The sequence below is a fragment of the Elephantulus edwardii genome, unplaced genomic scaffold (assembly GCF_000299155.1).
Source record: "Elephantulus edwardii isolate Elephantulus edwardi_28Jun2011 unplaced genomic scaffold, EleEdw1.0 scaffold00210, whole genome shotgun sequence".
Lineage (NCBI taxonomy): Eukaryota > Metazoa > Chordata > Mammalia > Macroscelidea > Macroscelididae > Elephantulus > Elephantulus edwardii.
Genome location: NW_006399960.1, coordinates 1,120,310 through 1,140,254, shown reverse-complemented (window position 1 = coordinate 1,140,254; position 19,945 = coordinate 1,120,310). Strand labels below are relative to the sequence as shown.

The following is a 19,945-nucleotide window of genomic DNA, read 5'->3' as shown; positions in this document are numbered from 1 at the left end:
CATCTGAATGAAGGATAATTTGCAACACAATATATAAAATCTTTGAAAGCAAATCAATATAAAATAAAAAATTTTAAAGAGTTAATGATAGTATGGTAGTATGAATTTATTATTTTTATTTTATAATGGTTTGCATACAAAATCCATATATATTGTGTTCCATTTATATACATTGCCTTTCGCACAATCCTCTATTCACATTGTGTTGTTCACCGTCAATCTATGCCCAGTATTACCCACCCACCTTTTGCAAGTTTCCACTGGGTCTTTCCTAGTTTCTAAAATAAATAAATAACACATAGAAATGTTGTCGTTTAATTTTTCCCCATTGTTGTATATTTTCTCCCCACCACACCAAGCCCTCCTTTCAATGCACTCCTTGTTCAAGACATACATTTTTAAAAAGGGGAGGGGGAAGACATACAGAATATAGCCTTTCTATCACTATCTCCAGTAATGAGTTAAAAGCATTCTTTTACCAGAGGCGGGTTCAGAATCCTTCCCAATGCAGGACTCCAAGTAGCTTATCATTTTCCATCTCTGTAACTCGATCTGCTTATTTTTCAGGTTAGAGAACTGAGACCTAATGAGGTATACTCATTCAAGGTAACATAGTTATAAATAACAGTTAAACTAATACAATGAGTTCTAGAATTCAAGTTTCCTCACTCCCAGGCAAGTGTTTGTTCTACATTAGTCTCTATCTTCATTTCAACATGGCTATACCTCTTGCTTTCTTTAAAATATACACTTACTCTAATCATAACAGGTGCCTTATGAGGGTAGGGAATGAGGAGATGGTGCATCTTTCATTCAACATAATGAAACAGAATAACAACAGTGCCATTATAGAGTTAAGCTGAATGTTCAACCTGACCAAGAGCAATAAGCATTTTTATAAAAGTAGATTTCTTTGAAAAGAGATTCCTTTTACTTCATTAAAGATACATTGTTTGTTATGTTATTATGTGCCCTGGAGTTGGAACTGACTCATAGTTGAACTTCTAGTGGATTTTCAGAGGCTGTAAATTGCATGGAAAGAGATTTCCCATCAGTTGCTTTTGAGGTGGCAGTACAGTTCTTTACTCAAACACCAATAAACAATAATTTATTATGAACTTTGAAAAAAATATCAATCCCATGGGAGCAAATAATATAGCTAGGTAATCTCCATTGTCTCATATTTACCAAAAGGCATGAATAACCAAGTAAGGACCACCCAGAAAACTCCAACTTCTCTTCCATTTCCTGTTTCCTTCTTACCATGATTGTCCACTTTCTGTTTTCAGCCTCAGGGAACACTAGTGACCTTGGAGAATAAAACACTTCATCATCTACTTCTTCTGGTTTTCTGGGCAAGCAGTGTAAAAATGTCCAGTCAGAGGCTGCAACTTGAGCAGTCTAAAGAAGAGATGGAGATAAGACTATGCCATATACATCTTATCTAATATTTAAAAACATAGCCATAGGGCTAGAGATCAATACAAAGATGGAGGAAAAATGGGTAGATTGAGGAATTTACTTTCAATTTATGGAATTTAATACTTACTTTTTGTAGAGAGAGCATCACTCCAAGTTAAACCACTAACTCAAACTTCTGATGTGTTGTCTAGTGGGACTGTGGGACTTTTAGCAATAAACTCTACTAACATAACACATAACTTATAGCTAAAGTCAGAAATTATGTCAGCATACATAAAAGAGTTGGTTTTATAAAATTACATTATATTTTGAGCTTATCTCCAAATTGTGGCTTTTGGTACCTGAAGCATTTGGGGGAAAATCACTGAGATGATAATACATTAGAAAAGATTATGACCACTATGCACTGGATGTTTCATTCCTTATACAAATAAATGTATTAGCAGTTTTCATTTTTTCCAACTGGTAATTCCTGAAAAATTCATTTCCCCATCTATTAACATTGTGCTCTTACAGATTCAAAATGACATTTCTTCATAATTCTTACTTCACAATTACTGTCTTTGGACTAAAATTTTATTGTGCTTCCCACCCTACCTCTAGTTCAGAATGTTCTGAGTTTCTAAAATATGAGCAAAGTGACATGGAAAAGAATTGGCATTTATCCTAGTCATCATCAGTAAGAAAGATGACTGTTCTTCAAGCCTATAATCCAAGCACCAGAAAAACAGCACCTAGAATTGATCAAAGAAAGTCTGACGTAAACTTCAGGTAATTTAAAAGTTCTCTTTGAAATACAGCTATTTTTCTTTATTCATCTGGAACAAAAGAGAAATAAGGAAGCCCAAGAATCAGAGAAGGAACTGGACTACAGGATTAATTGTCCACATGAACCACTGCCTCTACCTTGGTAACAGAAGACCTAGAGGTGTTTGGCAACTAGTATTGATGTTGTTTGCTGTCGAGTTGAGCACAACTCACTACTCACAGTGACACTATGAACAAAAATCCTGAAACCTTTCCTAAAGTTCATAGTTTCCAGAGTCATGTTTAGGAACTGGATGCCACTCCTGCTTCCAAACTACTATTGCTATGGCAGTGTAAATAAATTAAAGATTATTCAGATATATAGTATAGTTATAAAACTGACATCAGTCACCTCCAGCCTGCAAAACTGGTTGTTTTGCCCTAGTCTATTTTTCTTTCTTTAGTCATGTAAAGTATTTAACATTGATTGTTTATCAGGAAAGAAAATGCATGTTTCCTGAATTAATATTCACTTCTTAAAAACTGTTTTTCTTAGTTATATGTAATTAAATTAGCATTTATCTCTTTGAAGATTTTTTCTTCTCAGTGTAACATCTAACTCAAGTATAAAAGCCAATGACCACTCTTAGATGGGAAGGCAGTTTTTGAGATGATTCTCTGCTCTCCCAGATCTTCAATAAAGTGCTTTGGATACTGCAATACGTCTTATTGGCAATTAACTATGGAAAGAACCCTTTGTTCAGTAACACTAGTAGCTGTTCTAATTGAGAACACAATATATGAATTCTGATTAGAAAAAAAAAACAACGGGGGGAAATCATAGAACCAAGATTTAAATTCTTTTAAAAAAATCTTGATTTAGGTCGATTAAATCTTAAGAGTTTCCGAGACTATGGTCCTAAATTGTTCTCCAAATTGTAAATTTAACCTGTCCTCTGAACTCATTTTTAAACTAACTAATAAATAAGTTAACCTAAGGCCTAGTGGTAGAAAGCTATACTGCAATTTCAAAAGCACTCCATTCGAAACTACTAGCTGCTTTACCCAAAAAGCATGGGCAATCTCCTCCCTTGTTATTTATGGTCTCTGAAAACCCGCTGGAGCATCAGCTGTTTTGACTGATAGTGGAGGGCAAAAGAGAGAAAGAGACCAGGGGCGGAGAAGGTCAAAATGGCACAAGGGACAGTCAAGGCTGATTTCTTTTTATAGAGGTTCTAGGGAAGATGGAATTTTTCTTGGAATTTGGGGCTGTTAATTAACATAGGTTTGGGCTTTTGTGATCAGGCCCAGAGTCTTATCAGGATCCATTGTCCGGTCCAACCTTTGGTCTGATTTCTGGTTTGGTCTCTGCTCTGGTGCCTTAGATGTTATCAAGTTTCTTAAGGAGTGATCAGGCCTGGGGCAACTGCCACGTTCTTCTTTCAGAAACAAGAGTAAACCAATGAAAAAGCAGGGGGAGAGAGACAAGTAAATAAAAGTGAAACAACTAGTACAGAAATAACAAGAATGTTGCCACAATATAAATAATGTAACTAAAATCACTGATCATTAAGTCTAGAACTATGGAATGGGAATGAGATTTGCTGTATATATTTTCATAAAAAATATTTTTTTATAGTTCCCTTTGAGATCATATGACATATATATGACAAAAGATTTTTGTTGTTGTTGTGTACCATACAGTTGGAACACTCCAGAGAATTTTCAGAGGCAGTTAATCCCATGGAGTGGCTTGCGGCCTCAAACCATGTAGCTGGTGATTTTGAACCATGTGCCTTCAAGATTGCAGCACAGCTTCTTAACACTAGGCCACCAGAGCTCCCCAGCCATAATATATAAAGAGCTCCAATAACCAAAATGAAGAAATACATAAGATGAGGAAATTGGCAAAGGATGTGATTGCAGTTTATAGGAAAAGAAATGGAAATGCCCAATACACAGAGAAAGATACTTGGCTAACACTCATGGAGATACAAATTTTTAAAAGCACAAGGTATAATTTTACCTTTAGATTTGTAAAAAATTTAAAATATACAATGTTGTTGTTGTTATGTACCATCAAGTCACTTGTAACTCATGGCAACCCTATGTACAACTGCCCTATACCCTGCTCTATCCCTTGCCAATCTTACTAACTCCAACACCCCTGACGGAATCAATCAATCTCATCAAGGGTCTTCCTATCCTGTGCTGTCCCTCCACCCTCCCAAGCATGATGTCCCTCTCCAAGGACTGATCCCACTTTGCAGCACGTCCAAAGTATGTCAGACGGAGCTTCAGAACCCTTGCCTCCAAGCAGCAGCCTGGTTTCACCCTCTCCATGACAAAATTGTTTGTTCTCCTAGCAGTCTATGGATTATTCAATATTCTTCTCTAGCACCACAGCTCAAAGGCATCAACTCTTCTATTATCCCTAGCCATTTTCCAGCTCTCTGATTCATAGCAAGTAATTGCAAAAACCATGGCCTGTATCAGTCTCCAGACTGACATCATTGCTCCTCAGTACCTTGGAGAGGTCTCTGACAGCAGACTTTCCCAATGCATGAGAGAAAGAACACTAATACACAGCTGTGGGATTATAAATTTTTAATCCTTTGTGAATAAACAATGTAGCAGCTTCTCCTATATTTCCCCCATATTTTAAATAGTGCATACAACTTTGCCTAGATATTTTTTCCCTCTGTAGATCTATTCTCCAGTAATACTTGCATGAAGAAATAGGTATAAGGATGTTCATTACAGCACTGTTTGCCATTTAGATCATTGAGGTTATCCTCATTTACCAGTAACTCAAAACTCATTGACATTGAGTTGGATCAGATTCATAGCTCCATTGGGTTCCTGAGGTTGTAAATCACATGGGAGGAAATTGCCCATCTTTCTTCCACTGAGCTGCTTGTTGATTCCTGCTGCCAGGGAGGCACAGCCTTTGGATTAGCAGTACAACTCCTTGCAGACAAGGGCTGCCAGAGTTTCCTAATATTTTAAATAAATTATGAAGTTCATTATGGAGAGGGTGAAGGCAGGCTGCTTCTTGGAGTTAAGGATTTTGAAACTTTGTCTGACATACTTTGGACATGTTGCAAGGAGGGATCAGTCCTTGGAGAGGGACATCATGCTTGGGAGAGTGGAGGGACAGCTCAGGAGAGGAAGACCGTCAATGAAATGGATTGATTCAGTGCCTGGGGTAATGGGGATAGGTGTGTCAGAGACAATAAGATTGCCACAGGATAGAGCAGGGTTTAGGGCTGTTGTATATAGGGTTCCTATGAGTCACAGGCAACTCAATGGCACATAACAACAACAGCAATAACATGATCTATTCATCCTTTGGAACATTATGCAGTCATTCAAAAGAAAAAAATATTTAAATAAATGAGACAAAATATTGTGAAGCAGAAAAAAGAAATCATAATATGTCTACATAGTTGCCAACATAACATTTATTAAAAATCAATACTTGTGTATATACACACAAACACATAGAGTTGTTGTTATATATCTTTGAGTTGGAAATGACTCAGCTGACTCTCCAGTGGATTTTCAGAGGCAGTAAATCACATAGGAGGAGATTGCCTATCTTTCTCTCTTGGAGATTTGAACTGCATGCCTTTGACATGGCAGTGCAACACCAAACTACTAAGCCACCTGAGCTCCCTAAACACACAGAAAACATCTACGAAAGACACATCAAACTCTTCAAAGGTGGCTGCCTCTAGTCATTCTTAAGAGAATGTGAGGAAACAGTATTGTAACTTTTTCCACTTTCATATATCCATCTTATTGGATGCTTTTAAAAGAACACAATTCTATTTATATATGTTGTTGTTATGAACCATCAAGGTGAAACTGATTCATAACTGACTCTCTGGTGGGTTTTCAGAGCTTCTAATGTCCATGGGAGGAAACTAGCCATTTTTCCTCCATGGACTTAAACCATTACTTTATTAAAAAAATATTATCATTGCAAAATCGCTTTTCCACTAAAACTCCAATACATGCACAGAAGCATATGGTAGGTTTGACCTGGGGCATACTTGAAGATAGTGTCAAGGAGCAGTTTTTGTTAACCTGGAAAGATCCTTTATATCCTTTTTCAAGCATATAATCATTTAGAGGCATGGAGAAGGCACGGACAAACGGGGATGGGGGTGAGAGTGGAGTGGGAATGGGGGTATATATATGTTCCTAGGCACAAGTCCAAGGAGCTCAAGGCCATCAGACAAGAATGGAAAAGGCATTTTTTTGCTGAAGCGCACCATCTCTACCAACATCTATTCATTTGTAAACTGGGCAGATGTAATTTAGAGAGTGTTTGAATTGGTGGGTAACAACTTAGCAATTGTCCCCCTTGCCACACCTGACTTTTAGGGCATTCTTCCACACAGGGCTCCCCTAAGTGAGAGCCTGACTCAGCAGCATCAGAATATCTGCAAACGTGTTCAAAATGCATGTCTTCAGGCCTCATCTCTGATCTAGTAAGTCAGAAGCCCTGGAGGATGGGATCTAGTCATCTGCGCTTTAATTAGCCCTTTAGGTGATTTGTTGTTGTAATTGTGTACCTTCTAGTCAGAACCTACTCATAACTGACCCTCCAGCGGGTTATCAGAGGCAGTGAATGGCATGAGAGGAGATTGCTCATCTTTCTCCCAAAGAGCACCTGGTAGATTCCAACCTCGTGCCTTCAGGTTGACAGCACAACTCCTTACTGCTAAGCCACTATAGTGACACGCACTCAAGATTGACACCACAACTCCTTACTGCTAAGCCACTATAGTGACATGCACTCAAGATTGACACCCACTGGTGCTGATCTTAACAGAACATTTCAGATTGGATACATTTCCCAGAGCATGACCCAGAGGAGTTAGCAAAATTAAACTGAACCTTGAGGTCCTTGGGAAAATGGAGTTGATGATTGCCTGAGAATATTTATGGGGCTGTTATTAGTGGAAATCAGAAGCAGCCTAATCTTCCTAAACACATGCAGCATAAAGCGTTCCAATTCCTTGATTGTTGTGAGAGGGAGAAGCCAGCTCTCTTTTCAGCTCAGGTTTCCAATTTCTTTATCAAGCACAAAAGTATCTTTTCTAAGGACACAGCTAATCTTCAGAAGGAGAGAAATCCCTGGAGTACCCAGACAGCCAGAGTCCTTCATAGGGAACAAAAGGACTGTTGGCTTGCCTCAAAGTGAATGAGTGATTAGATAGTCCTGGCTTTTATGAATGGAATTAATGAACCTTCAGAGAGGTTTCGATTTGTACCTTCATTGTAACCTGGTAACCTTGGAAAGCCTGGAGCCGCTTTTTCTTCTCCTCTTCTTGTCCCATGCTTATCCAAGTGTCTGTAATTAATACATTGCTTCCACGTGCCGCTTCCAATGGATCATTCGTCAGTGTCAGCTTGGTACCATTCTAGCATACAGAAGTGTGACAGTTAAGCAACTTCACAGGACAGAGAAAAGCAAAAATAACTTTACATATAAAGTACATACCTCTTTGGCATACTGCTCTGCCAACTTGGTTACGCTAGCATCTGGCTCATAACCCTGTAGAGGAAAGAGTTTGATTGTTATTTAGGTAATTTTATTACATATCAGGTCTCTTGCTGTTGTTCATTGCCATCAAGTCAGAATTGATTCATAAATTGAGCAGGTTTTCAGAGGCTGTGAATAGCACAGGAAGAGATTGCCTATCTTTCTCCCTTGGAACAGGTGGTGAATTCGAACCATCTTCCTTTGTGTTGGCAGCCCAACTCCCTAGTAAATAGGCCATCGAGGCTCTCCATGATTTTCTTTTCTTTTCAACAAATCTTATTTCCTTCCTCTATCTATTTTCTGCTTTAGACTATGCTCCAACCATGTTGCATAGAATACAGTTTTTACATCTGGTTATGTAAACCTACTACTGCCTTTTGGAATTTAAAAAGGGAGGCAATTTCTCCATCTTTATTTATCTTTGACATCTTTAACAATAAGGATAAACATTAAGTGTAGCGCATCCTAGCTCTTGTTCCACTAACAGCTTAAGAGGATTATATATCTAATCCTTATAACCCAAGGCATTTTTGTCTCAATCTTTCCACAAGCTCTTCTTTTTTGTCAAATTGTTTTCCCCACTTACTGTGGATAAGACTTCTAGGTTCTCCCTGCAAATGTCCTACCCCCCACACCCCACCCCAGAGAAATCTTCATTCCAACGAAATACCAGCTGCCCAAATGGTGGTATTGCTTCCAGGTTCTGTCAAGTCATTTTCCAATCAGTTCCACCCCAGAGACCAGAGGGAAACGTTCCCATTGTATTTCCTGGACTGTAATCCTGAAGGGAGCAGATTGCCAGGCATTTCTCCCACAGAACACTCAATGTTGCTGTTGTGTATTATTGAACCAGAACTGACCCATAGCTGGCACTCCAGCAGGTTTTCAGAGGCAGTAAATCACAAGGGAAAAGATTACTCATCTTTCTCCCCACAACAGAAAAGCTAGGCATGTTCACACCATCAACATTTACATTAGCAGCCAAGTATTTAATCATTTGTGCCATCAATTCATGCACACACAGCCTACTCTTCTGCATTCTACAGAAAGTCTCCTCAACACTGGGTGCTTAGTTTGGGGGTGGGGTTTGGGGAGGGTTGTTTATTTGTTTAAATTGAGATTTGAGTGAAAGCTAACAAAACAAATTCATTTTCATGTAGCCATTCATACACTTTTTGTTTCATAATATTAATTACAGTACCCACAATGTCATTGCACTCTTCCCACCTCTAAGTCCTTGTTTATTGTTTGATTTTAAAAAAAAAATTATTAGTTTGCATATAAAATTCTTATACATTGTTTTTCATTCATATACATTATGTTTCACACATTCTGTCATTCCCATTGCTTCATACAATCATTCCCATATACTGTGTTCCATAAAATTAATCACCATTGATCTGTGTCCACTATCATCCAGTGGATCTTTCCTAATTCCTTCACCACCACCACCCTCCTCAGCTCACCACACTATGTTATCCTAATGATTTCCAGCTGCCTCTCCCGCCCCCCGTTCCCTCCTCTTCCTCTTTTGGACTTTTATACATATCTTACTAGTTATTCTTCAATTTTTACAATAATTGCCATATGCAGTATTTGTCCTTATGAGTGAGAATTATATCCAGGTGAGGCAAGGGAGCTATCTAGAGACTGAACAGGCACTCTGTGGGTGCAAACATTTTGCCCCCTAGGCACTTCACTTGCCTCATGCTAGTATACTCTGGATGAGGGAGGCATGGAGGCATAAAGTCCCCTAGGCTACTCCAGATCCTTCTATCTCCATTTTCACTGTGTAATCAGTACTACAAGCAGCAGCCAGAATTGTTTTCTCTGTAACCCTCCAATGTTAAGTCAAACCAATATCTTAATTAAGAGCATCAAGACTTCCCACCCACACCCTCTGCTTCTATCTCCTTTAATTCTCCTCAACAGCATTCTTCAGTATCTTATTGTTGTCCCTGTACAAGCTTTGCCCTCTTCTGCCATCACAGCCCTTCACCCTGAATGTCACCCTCCTTGTCCCCTCCTGATCGTCTCATCAGAAGATGTCAGCTCAGGTGTTTTTGTTGTTGTTGTTGTCAGAACTCTAAGCCAACCTCACTTCCAGACCCTCCAGATCGAAATCTTGTCAGTTCACACACCATCATTATCCTCACCTTCCTCCCTCCTTGTCTTTGTCCTGGATTATTAGCATTAATTATGAGCTGATTTTTAGAAATTCTCACTAGGACCTTGTGGTGGCTACAGTCATGAACAAAGGACCCTTTTATGAGCAAAGGACTTCCTGGGAGAGCTACCTTCAGCTGTCAGCCTATCTCAGCTGCAGAGACCTGCCTCACCCAAGGGCACACATTCTTCTAGGGTGCTCCATTTCCAATGAAAGACTGACAGGAGAATACAAAAGCCTGCTCCTCCTCCTCTCCCAACTCAACACAGTTCTGAGTGGTAATGCCAGGTCTCAAACCTTCCATGGAATCAATTGACACCATCACTGGGCTGGCACCACAGCTCAGCTTCTCTCTCTGTCCACACTTTCGTCTAACTCTTTCTTCCCACAGGTATTGCTCTTAACAACACTCTGCACACCCAGCATACTAAATTCTAATTCTGAGACTGCTTCCCAGGAAACCCAATCTACAACAGGCATGCACAGGTTTATTGATTTGAAATTAGGTTTACTTTTCCATAGCTGTATACCATTTTTTTTGATACAAAGTTCCTTCTTTCAGAACAACTTTTTTTTGCAGTGTTTCAGTAGAAATTTATTTTTAAAAAACAACAACACTGTAGTTAGTGAGAACAAGAAAAATATATTTTTTTCATTAAACTTAATTTACATATATTGTGTTGTTTTTGTTGATTGCCATAGAGTCGAGCATAACTCATAGAACAAAAGTCCTTAAGCCTTTCTATAACTATTGACATTTATCATAGAGTTTCCAGATGCATGTTGTTTAGGAAGTGGATGCTACTCTGCTTCCAATTACATATATTAATATAACTTATAAAGTATATACTAGTTAGCTCTATGCTCATTTATTTCCCCCTTCAGCATTTGTTGTTTTACTTTTACATTTTCTTTCTGAATAAAAATTTATAAATCATACCACATTTTTATGCAATCATTCCTAGACATTTTGCTTTGTAATGTTAATTAAAATTGGTGAATGTCATTAGTTACAGTGTCTAATCAAGGACCAGTCTTTGGAGAAGACCATCATGCTTAGAAAGGTGGAGGGTCAGGGCAGGAAAGGAAGACCCCAAATAAGATGGATTGACACGCTGATTGTGGTAATTGGGGCAGGTGTGCCAGAGATGGTGAGGTTGGCTCAGGATAAGGCAGCGTTCAGAGCTGTTGGTAATAGGGTCACTATCAACTCAACAGCATATAACAAAACCAACAACAGCCAAACCCTTACTATATATTGTCTTTTTCTTCACCGAACTTATCTATTTACTAAATTTTGCTCTTTATTGATGACGGTAGCTACAGACATTGTAGCAGTTTTCATGCATGCCATTAAGTCCATTCTGACTCATAGTGACCCCATGTTCAGTTTCCTATGCTGTAATATTTGTGAGAGCAGATCTCCAGGTCTGCCGTCCCACAGAGCCGCTAGTGCATTAGAAACACTGAGCTTTCAGGCAGCAGCTGACTGCTTTAACCATTGTGCCATGGATGCTTTACCACCTCAAATAGTCACAACTCCCAATGCGTATTTTATGAAGGGATCGGAGGAAACAAATTAGTTATAGTAATTGAGGTTTGTGTGTTTTTTTAAAGAAATTTTAAGACTAAAAGGTGCCCCTGACCCAATCATGATATTTCAACACACTCATGTTGGTGTTGTTGTTGTTGTTGTTGTTATGTGCCATCGAGTTAAAACTGGCTCATACTTGACCCTACAGTGGGTTTTCAGAGGCAGTAAATTACACAGGACATTTCCCTATCTTGCTCATGTGCATGTAGAAACTGGCTAATGCATAAGAAGGATCAAAGAAGAATTGATGCACATGAATTACATTGTTGGTGAAGAAGACTGAAAGTGCTCATGATTTCATCTTGCTTGGATCCACAATCAACGCGCTTGGTAGCAGCAGTCAGGAGATAAGGAGATGTATTGCTATGGGCAAGTCTGCTGTCAGGGACCTCTCCAAAACACTGAAGAGCAATGATGTCCGTTTGAAGACTAAGGTGTGCTTGATCTTTTCAATTACTTGCTAGGCATCAGAGAGCTGGATGATGAAGAAGGATGACAGAAGAATTGATGCCTTTGAGTTGTGGTGTTAGAAAAGCATACTGAATATCCCATGACCAAAAAAGAATGATCAGGTACATCTTTGAAAAGCTGCAGCTGGATATTTCTTGACGGAAAGGATAAAAAAGCTTTGTATCTCATACTTTGGACATATTTCTAAGAGAAACTATTCCTTCAAAAAGCATATCGTGGTTGGATGGGTAGAAGATCAGTGAAAGAAAGAAAGGCCCCCATTGAGATGAATTGACACAGTGACTGTGGCAATGGGCTCAAGTGTATCAGAGATGGTGAAGATGGCACAGGATAGGACAGGGTTCAGGTCTGTTGTTTATAGGATGAGTTGTACTTGACTTGATGGTGCCTAACTACAAAAACTACCATAAGACTAGGGAGCTCTTCTTTTCAGAAATTCTCTGACCATCTCTTAAAGACCCACACCAGAATCTCTGTGCAGAAGACCCAGCTTCCAGCTGTTGCTAACAAATAGTGAGTTATGTATAAGAGAAATAATGTGAATTAAGTCAGTTAAAAAAAAAAGAAGAATAGGTAGCTCTGGTGTCCTAGTGGGAAGGAGTTGAGCTGCTAACCCAAAGGCACACAGTTTGAATCCACCATCTTCTCTACAGGAGAAAGATGAGCAATCTCCTTCCATGTAATTAGCAACTTCTGAAAACCTACTGAAGGATAAACTGTGAGTCAATTTTGACTCAATGGTACATAACAACAAACTACAAAAATGAAGGTGTTCTGAACTTAGTGGTAAGGAGCTGCACCAACCCAAAGACATGTAGTTTGAATCCACCAGCTGCTTCATGGGAGAAAGACAAAAAATTTCCTCCTGTGAGATTTACAGCCTCTGAAAACCTGCTGTAAGTTGGTTCCAACTCAAAGGTACATACATACCAACCACCACCGCTGCAAAAATGAACAAATCTACCTTGGAAGAAGTTCATCCAAATGTTCCTTAGAAGCAAGTAAAGATTTCATCTCATATGCTTTGGGCATATTATCTAGAGTGACCAATCTCTGAAAGAGGATATCATATCTGGTAAAGCAGAGCCCAGTGGAAAAGAAGATTGACCTAGTGGTGCAATACTTGGCTCAAGCTCAGCAGCAACTGTTAGAAAGTCTCCGACTGGGTAGTGGTTCTTTTCCGTTATACAGTGTGAGTTAGAACAGACTGATGGAACCTAAAAACAGTCCAGTAACTAGTGCTGTTACCAGCCATACGTATGATTCCATAAATGAACACACTTGGATGGTAGCTCAGCTGCCTCCTGACCTGAAAGCAGAGGCTCCCCTTTCTGAAAGCATGCTTTATACTCCTTAAGTATAATCATTCTAAGAGAAGGAATCAATAAGTGCTTAGAAAACCAACAAAAAGGCTTGGAAATTAGAAAATCACCCAACCTCGCCTGCAGTGGACCATGACATAGAATGAAATTCTTTACTCACTGTTTGGCTTTCAATACTATAGCATTCATTGGTTTTTACATAAATCTTAAAACCACATGGAGAAAGTGATTAACCCAGTTTAGTCTAAATAGTCATCTAGAACAATGCTTAAATCATTACAATGGACAGTTTATGGGACAATTTTATAATCATGGACATTTTTCCCCCTTGAACATGCAAGTGATTCTTTATTGAAGAATGAGGACATAGATTAATTATGGCCTTAGAAACTTTTCAGTATTTGTTAAACTTACAATAAATCTTATAGCTTTGTCATTAATGGAAATAGGTCTACTAGTTACTGAAGGCTTATAAATTGATGAGACTACTTCTTCACAATTAGACTTTGTAGAAGGCTTTTAGAAATTTTTACTTTCATCAAAATTGAATCAATATTTATTACTCTTTATCATCAAAATGAAAGGTGTCATCTACATAACACAGGTTGTTGATGAGTCTTGCTCCAAACCTGATGCCACATTCTTCCTCATAGAGCCCAGACCATGCTCCACATATAGATGAAAAAGGTATGGAGACAGAATGCATCCCTGGCATATACCTTTCCTAATTTTTAACCATGCAGTGTTTCCTTTCTATGTTCTGACAACTTCCTCCTGGTCCAAGTATAAGTTTCACGTAAGTACAATCAAATGCTGTGGGATTCCCCTTCTTCTCAGACTTAGCCACAGTTTGTTGTGATCTACACAGTCCAACGCCTTTGCATAATCAATGAAACACAGATAGATATTGCTCTGGTACTCCCTGCTTTCAGCTAAGATCCATCTAACATTAGCTAAAATATCCCTAGTATCACAACCCCTTCTAAACTCAGCCTGAGCATCTGAAAGTTCTCTGTTGATGTGCTGTTCCAGCTGTCTTTTGATAATTTTCAGCAGGCTCTTGCTTGCATGTGATATTGTTTGATAACTTCCACACTCTGTTGGGTCACCTTTTTTTTTTTGGAATGAGAAAAAATACATGACTCTTTTCTAGTCAGTTGACCAAATGATTGTCCACCAAATTTCTTGGCATATCCAGCTCTTCCAGGGCAGCATGTTTGTTGAAATATGTCAATTGATATGCTACCAATCCCTGGGGCCTTTGCCAATTCCTTCAGAGCAGCTTGAAGATCCTTTTCATCACCAGAGGCTCTCCCCTGCCCCATACACTCTTGATCATATGTTATTTAATGAAATTCTTCAGTGTCAGCCAATTCATTTTGGTACACTGATTTTGTGTACTCCTTCCATCTTCTGGGTCTTTCAGCATTCTTCCTGCAGCATCCTTAAGTATTGCAACTTGAGGTTTGATTTTGTTCTTCAGTTCCTTCAGTTAAAAAAATGCTGAGCAAATAAAAAATTAAAAAAAAATGCTGAGCAATTTCATCCCTTTTGATTTTACAACTTCAGCTCTTTGCACGTTTCATTTCAATACTTGCTTTGTCTTCCTGTGCTATACTTTGAAATCTTCTGTTCAGCTTCTTCTTGTTTTCTTCCATTTGCTTTGACTTCTCAGTGCTCTAGTGTAATATTCAGAGTCTCTTCTGACATCCATTTTGGTCTTTTATGTTCCCTTTGTCTTTTGCTGCAGAAGATTAAAGACTGTAGTCTTCAATACAGATTGAAGCTCAACCTCCAGAAAACAAGATTCTCACCACTGGGCCAATTGTTCGCATCATGATAGATTGAGAAGAGACTGAGATCACTAGTAGCTTCAGCTTGTTTGAGTCCACAATCAACTCTCTTGGCACCAACAGCCAGGAAATCAAAAGATGTTTGTTCTTCTCTTTGAAAAGTAAAAGAAAAATTCTTTCATTGTTATAGAGTTCCTCCCCCCAAGTCCACTCCACTATGGAGCCTTCATTCTGGACTCATGTCATGACAATAATACCTAATCATGTATACCTTTTAAACAGTTCTCCCTCTCATCTGTTTCAATGAAGTATACATAATTTATCCCATATTTCTCAGTCTCCCCTCCAACACCTGTATACAATCCAATTGAAAAATGGATACAGGATATGAACAGACACTTCACCAAAGAAGACATTTGGATGACCAACAAACACATGAAGAAATGTTCAAAATCCCTAGCTCTAAGAGAGATACAAATAAAAACAACTATGAGATATCATCTCACCCCAGGAAGAATAGCAAAATTTAACAGAACAGCAAAGAACAAATGCTGGCGAGGCTGTGGAGAAACTGGAAACCTTATTCACTGTTGGTGGAAGTGTGTGTAGAATGGTGCAGCCACTATGGAAGGCTGTATGGCGCTTTCTCAAAAAGTTGCAAATAGAAATACCATTTGACCCAGCAATTCCACTACTGGGAATATACCCCAAAGAAACCATAACCACCACCCAAGTAGATATATACCCATGTTTATCATGGCTTTGTTCACAATAGCAAAGAGTTGGAAACAAACAAATGGATAGAGAAGTTGTGGTATATGCACACAATGGAATACTACACTGCATTGAAAAACAAGAAACTCATGAAATATTATTCAAAATGGATGACCCTGGAGGACATTATGCTGAGTGAAATATCTCAGTCACAAAAGGATAAATACTACAGAACTGTTAACTTTAAATAATTAAATTTAGGTTATGTGATTTTTTTTTCACCTCAATAAAAGCAAGGGGGAGGTTATTTCATGGCCAATTTCTCTACCTTTGGTGTAGCTGCCTGAAGGTGCATTCCAAACTTCGCTGCACTCATCATGATGGAGTGTAGGATGTTGTTGCCATCTCCAATCCAGCTGAGGGTGAGTCCTTTCAGAGAACCATAGTGTTCCTGTTAGGCAAAGAGTAATAGAGACTAAATTCAAGAGGAAATCTACTTATGTGCAAAAATTGATAAAGCTAAGGCAAAGAATGGAAGCAGGAGTGGCATCCACTTCCATAATAGCTTGCCTCTGGAAACCCTATGAACCTGGAGAGAGGATGAAAGGCACCCAGGCATCGAGGACTCTCCTTCATAGGGTCGCTATGAATCGCCTCCGACTTGGCGACACTTAACAACAACAACAAGGTAAAGAAAACCATTTCCACTTCCATTTTAAAGTCTTCTTAGAATAAATAAACTACTAAAATTTTGCATTATAAACAGCAAATTCAGATACATCAAGACACAACCTCCAAATAACCCTCAAAAAACAGCAAGATTATCTAATGTCTTAAACAAAGATTCATGTGGACTCATATGGGGATTATATTTTGCATGTATTTCAAGTCTGATTCTTTATTTTCTTAATTTATTGGGGAAAAATGAGCACCATTAACATCCAGGCATTCTTTCAAAACATGGACATGGTGATAACACAATGAACAGAAGACAAAAATCACTACCCTTAAGTCATTTATATTCTTTGCTATAACAAATGGGAAAGATAATGCACTTGTCATGTATTGAATTGTGTTCCCCCTCCAAATATATGTATGTAATATAATGTGGAAGTTTTATAATGATTCCCTATGATCTGAGAGGTCAAGCAGTTGAAAAGGATTGAGGCTGGAATACAAAATCTTTAATGCCATTAGTCCTGATTCAATCTAGACTGTTTCTTTGGAATGTGGCCTGTGACACCATTTATCTTACAAGATAAAAAAAGGGGAGAAATGTAAGCAGAGAGCAGAAACCTCAGTACCATCAAGACAGAAGAACTGGGAGGAGAGTGCATTCCTTGGGCTCAGAGCACTATGCTGGGAAACTACTTGACGCTAGAAAAGGTCAAGATAATATGGAGCTTACAAAGGAATGCTTGGTGATTGTTTCCATTGTTGTTATGTGCCCTCCAGCTAACTACACCTCATAGTGACCCTATGCACAACAGCTCTGAAATCCTATCTTGAGCCAATCTGATTGTCTCTGACATACCTACCCTCATCACCCCAGTTACTGTGTCAATCTATCTCTTCTGGGGTCTTCCTCTCCAGACCTGTGTCTCTCAAATCTTCCAAGCATGATATCCTTCTCCAAAGACTGGTTCCTCCTGGCTACATGTCCAAAGTATGTGAAATGGAGTTTCAAAATTCTTGCATCCGAGGAGCAGCCTGATTTCACACTCTCCAGGACAGACCTGTTAGATCTCTTGGCAATCCACGAGATGTTCAATATTCTTCTCCAGCACCACAACTAAAAGGCATCAATTCTTCTGTCATCCTTGATCATTGTCCAGCTCTTTGATGTAATTGGGAAGACCATGGCCTGGACCAGGCATACCTTAGTCTCTAAACTGACTTCCTTCAGCACTCTGGAGAGGTTCTGACAGTAGATTTCCCTAATATAATTTGTCTTTTGATTCCCTGATGCTGGTGCCAAGAGTGTTGATTGTAGAGCAAAGTAAGCTGAAATTGTTAACAATCTCAACCTTTTTCCCATCTATCATGATGTTGCCAATTGGCCCAATGGTAAGAATCTCTGTTTTCTTGAAGCTTAGCTTAAATCCATATTGCAAACTACATTCCTTGACCCTCTGCAGCAGATAGTTCAGGCCCTCCTCAGTTTCAGCAAGGATGGTTGTGTCATCAGGATAACTCAGGTTGTTGATGAGTCTTCCTCCCATTCTGATAGCATATTCCTCTTCATAAATCCAGTCTATTGAATGATCTGTTCTGCATACAGATTTGAAAAGGTATGGAGACAGGACACATCACTGGCATACTCCTTTTTTTATTTTGAACTTTTCAGTGTTTCCTTATTCTGTTCTGACAACTGTCTCCTGGTCCAAGTATAGGTTTCACATGAGCACAATCATGTTTTCTGGGATTCCCATTCTTCTCAAGGTTAGCCACAATTTGCTGTGATCCACACAGTCACATGCCTTTGCATAGTCAAGTAAACACAGATAGATATTCCTCTGGTACTCTCTGCTTTCAGCCAAGATCCATCTGACATTGGTAATTATACAGAGAGAAAAAACCTTCCCCAAGAACTGGAACTCTGAATTTAGACTTCTAGCCTTCTAAAGTGCAAAAGAATAAATTTTTGTTTATTCAAACCATCCACTTGTGGTATCTCAGAGCAGAAATAGATAATTAAGATACACCTGGAATGATGTAACTTAATGAGACTGTATGCATTACTATTTATATAAAGATTTTTAATATCCAGAATAATACTCATGATTGGATATAGATGTCTGTTAGTATGAAATTTATGAGGAGGAGTGGGGCATCAGGATTGAAGGAAGACTCATCAACAAGCTGTGTTATGCAGAATATACAACCTTGCTTGCTGAAACTGAGGAGGACATGAAGTGCTTGCTGCAGAAGGTCAAGGACTGCAGTCTTCAATATGGATTGAAGCTTAACAACAAGAGCGCAAAGATTCTCTCCACTGGGACAAATGGCAGCACCATGATAGATGGAGAAGAGATTGAAGTTGTCAAAATTTCAGTTTGTTTGGCTCCATGATCAACACTCTTGGCACCAACAGTCAGAAAATCAAAAGATGAATTACACTGGGGAAGTCTGCTGTCAGAGACCTCTACAGAGTGCTGAGCAGCAATTCTGTTAGTTTAGATATTAAGGTGTGGATGTGTTTGGTCTTAGCAATTACTTGCTGTGCATCAGAGAGCTGGACAATGACTAAAGAGGGCAGAAGAAGATACCTTTGAGTTGTGGTGCTGGAGAAGAGTATTGAACACACCAAGGACCAGCAAGAGAACAAATAGGTCTGTCTCGGAAAGGGTGAAACTAAGTTTCTCCTTGGAGGCAAGGATTTTGAAGCTCTGTCTCACATACTTTCAGCACATGGCCAGGAGAGACCAGTCCTTGGAAGAGGACATCATGCTTGGAAGGGTGGAAGGATAGTGCAGGAGAGGAGGACCCTAGAGGAGATGGATTAACATGGTAATTGGGGCAGTGGGATTAGGTGTGTTGGAGTCAGTGCAACTGGCTTAGGACAGGGCAGAATTCAGAGCTATTATACATAGGGTCTCTATGAGCCATGAGTGACTGGATAGCACATAACAACAAGCATAGTCCAGAGGGGGTTGTACTACTAACTCAAAGGCCATGCCTCTTTGTGGTGGTGACTCTGGAGGACATTATGCTGAGTGAAGTATCTCAGTCACAAAAGGACAAACAGTGGCATAGTGCCACTGTTGTAAAATGGGACTGACATCAGGGTTGGGGGGAACTTAAGAAAAGAGAGGATACATAATGTATACTGCATTGAAACAGATGAGGGAGAGACCTGTTTAAAAGGAATATAGAGATAGGTATTTGCATGACAAGAGTCCAGAATAAGAGCTGCATAGTAAAGTGGACTTGAGGAGGGGAGGGTTGTATAACAACGAAATAATTTTTTTTTCCTTCAAAGAGAAAAGCTAACTGGGTGGAGGGGTGAGTAGGGAGGAAAGTGTGCAACAATGTGTTAAGGAAAATCCAAAATCTCTGCAAACTTTCATTAAAATAAAAGAAGTCCACCAGCTACTTCATAGTATAAAGATAGGTGACCTCCTTCCATGCAATTTACAGCCTTGGAAACCAACTGGA

At 39.1% G+C, this 19,945-nt stretch overlaps 1 protein-coding gene across 1 annotated transcript in view; it reads right to left on the bottom strand.

Moving 5' to 3' along the window:
• The window catches only part of OTC (ornithine carbamoyltransferase), a 97,503-nt gene that overhangs the window by 3,335 nt on the left and 74,223 nt on the right, over nt 1-19,945 (bottom strand). Inside the window, exons 5-8 of the mRNA XM_006897513.1 lie at nt 16,116-16,238; nt 7,685-7,738; nt 7,455-7,604; nt 1,264-1,401 (exon numbers count right to left, since the gene is read on the bottom strand). Of these exons, the coding sequence (XP_006897575.1) occupies nt 1,264-1,401; nt 7,455-7,604; nt 7,685-7,738; nt 16,116-16,238 (465 nt within the window). The remainder of the gene's footprint in view (nt 1-1,263; nt 1,402-7,454; nt 7,605-7,684; nt 7,739-16,115; nt 16,239-19,945) is intronic.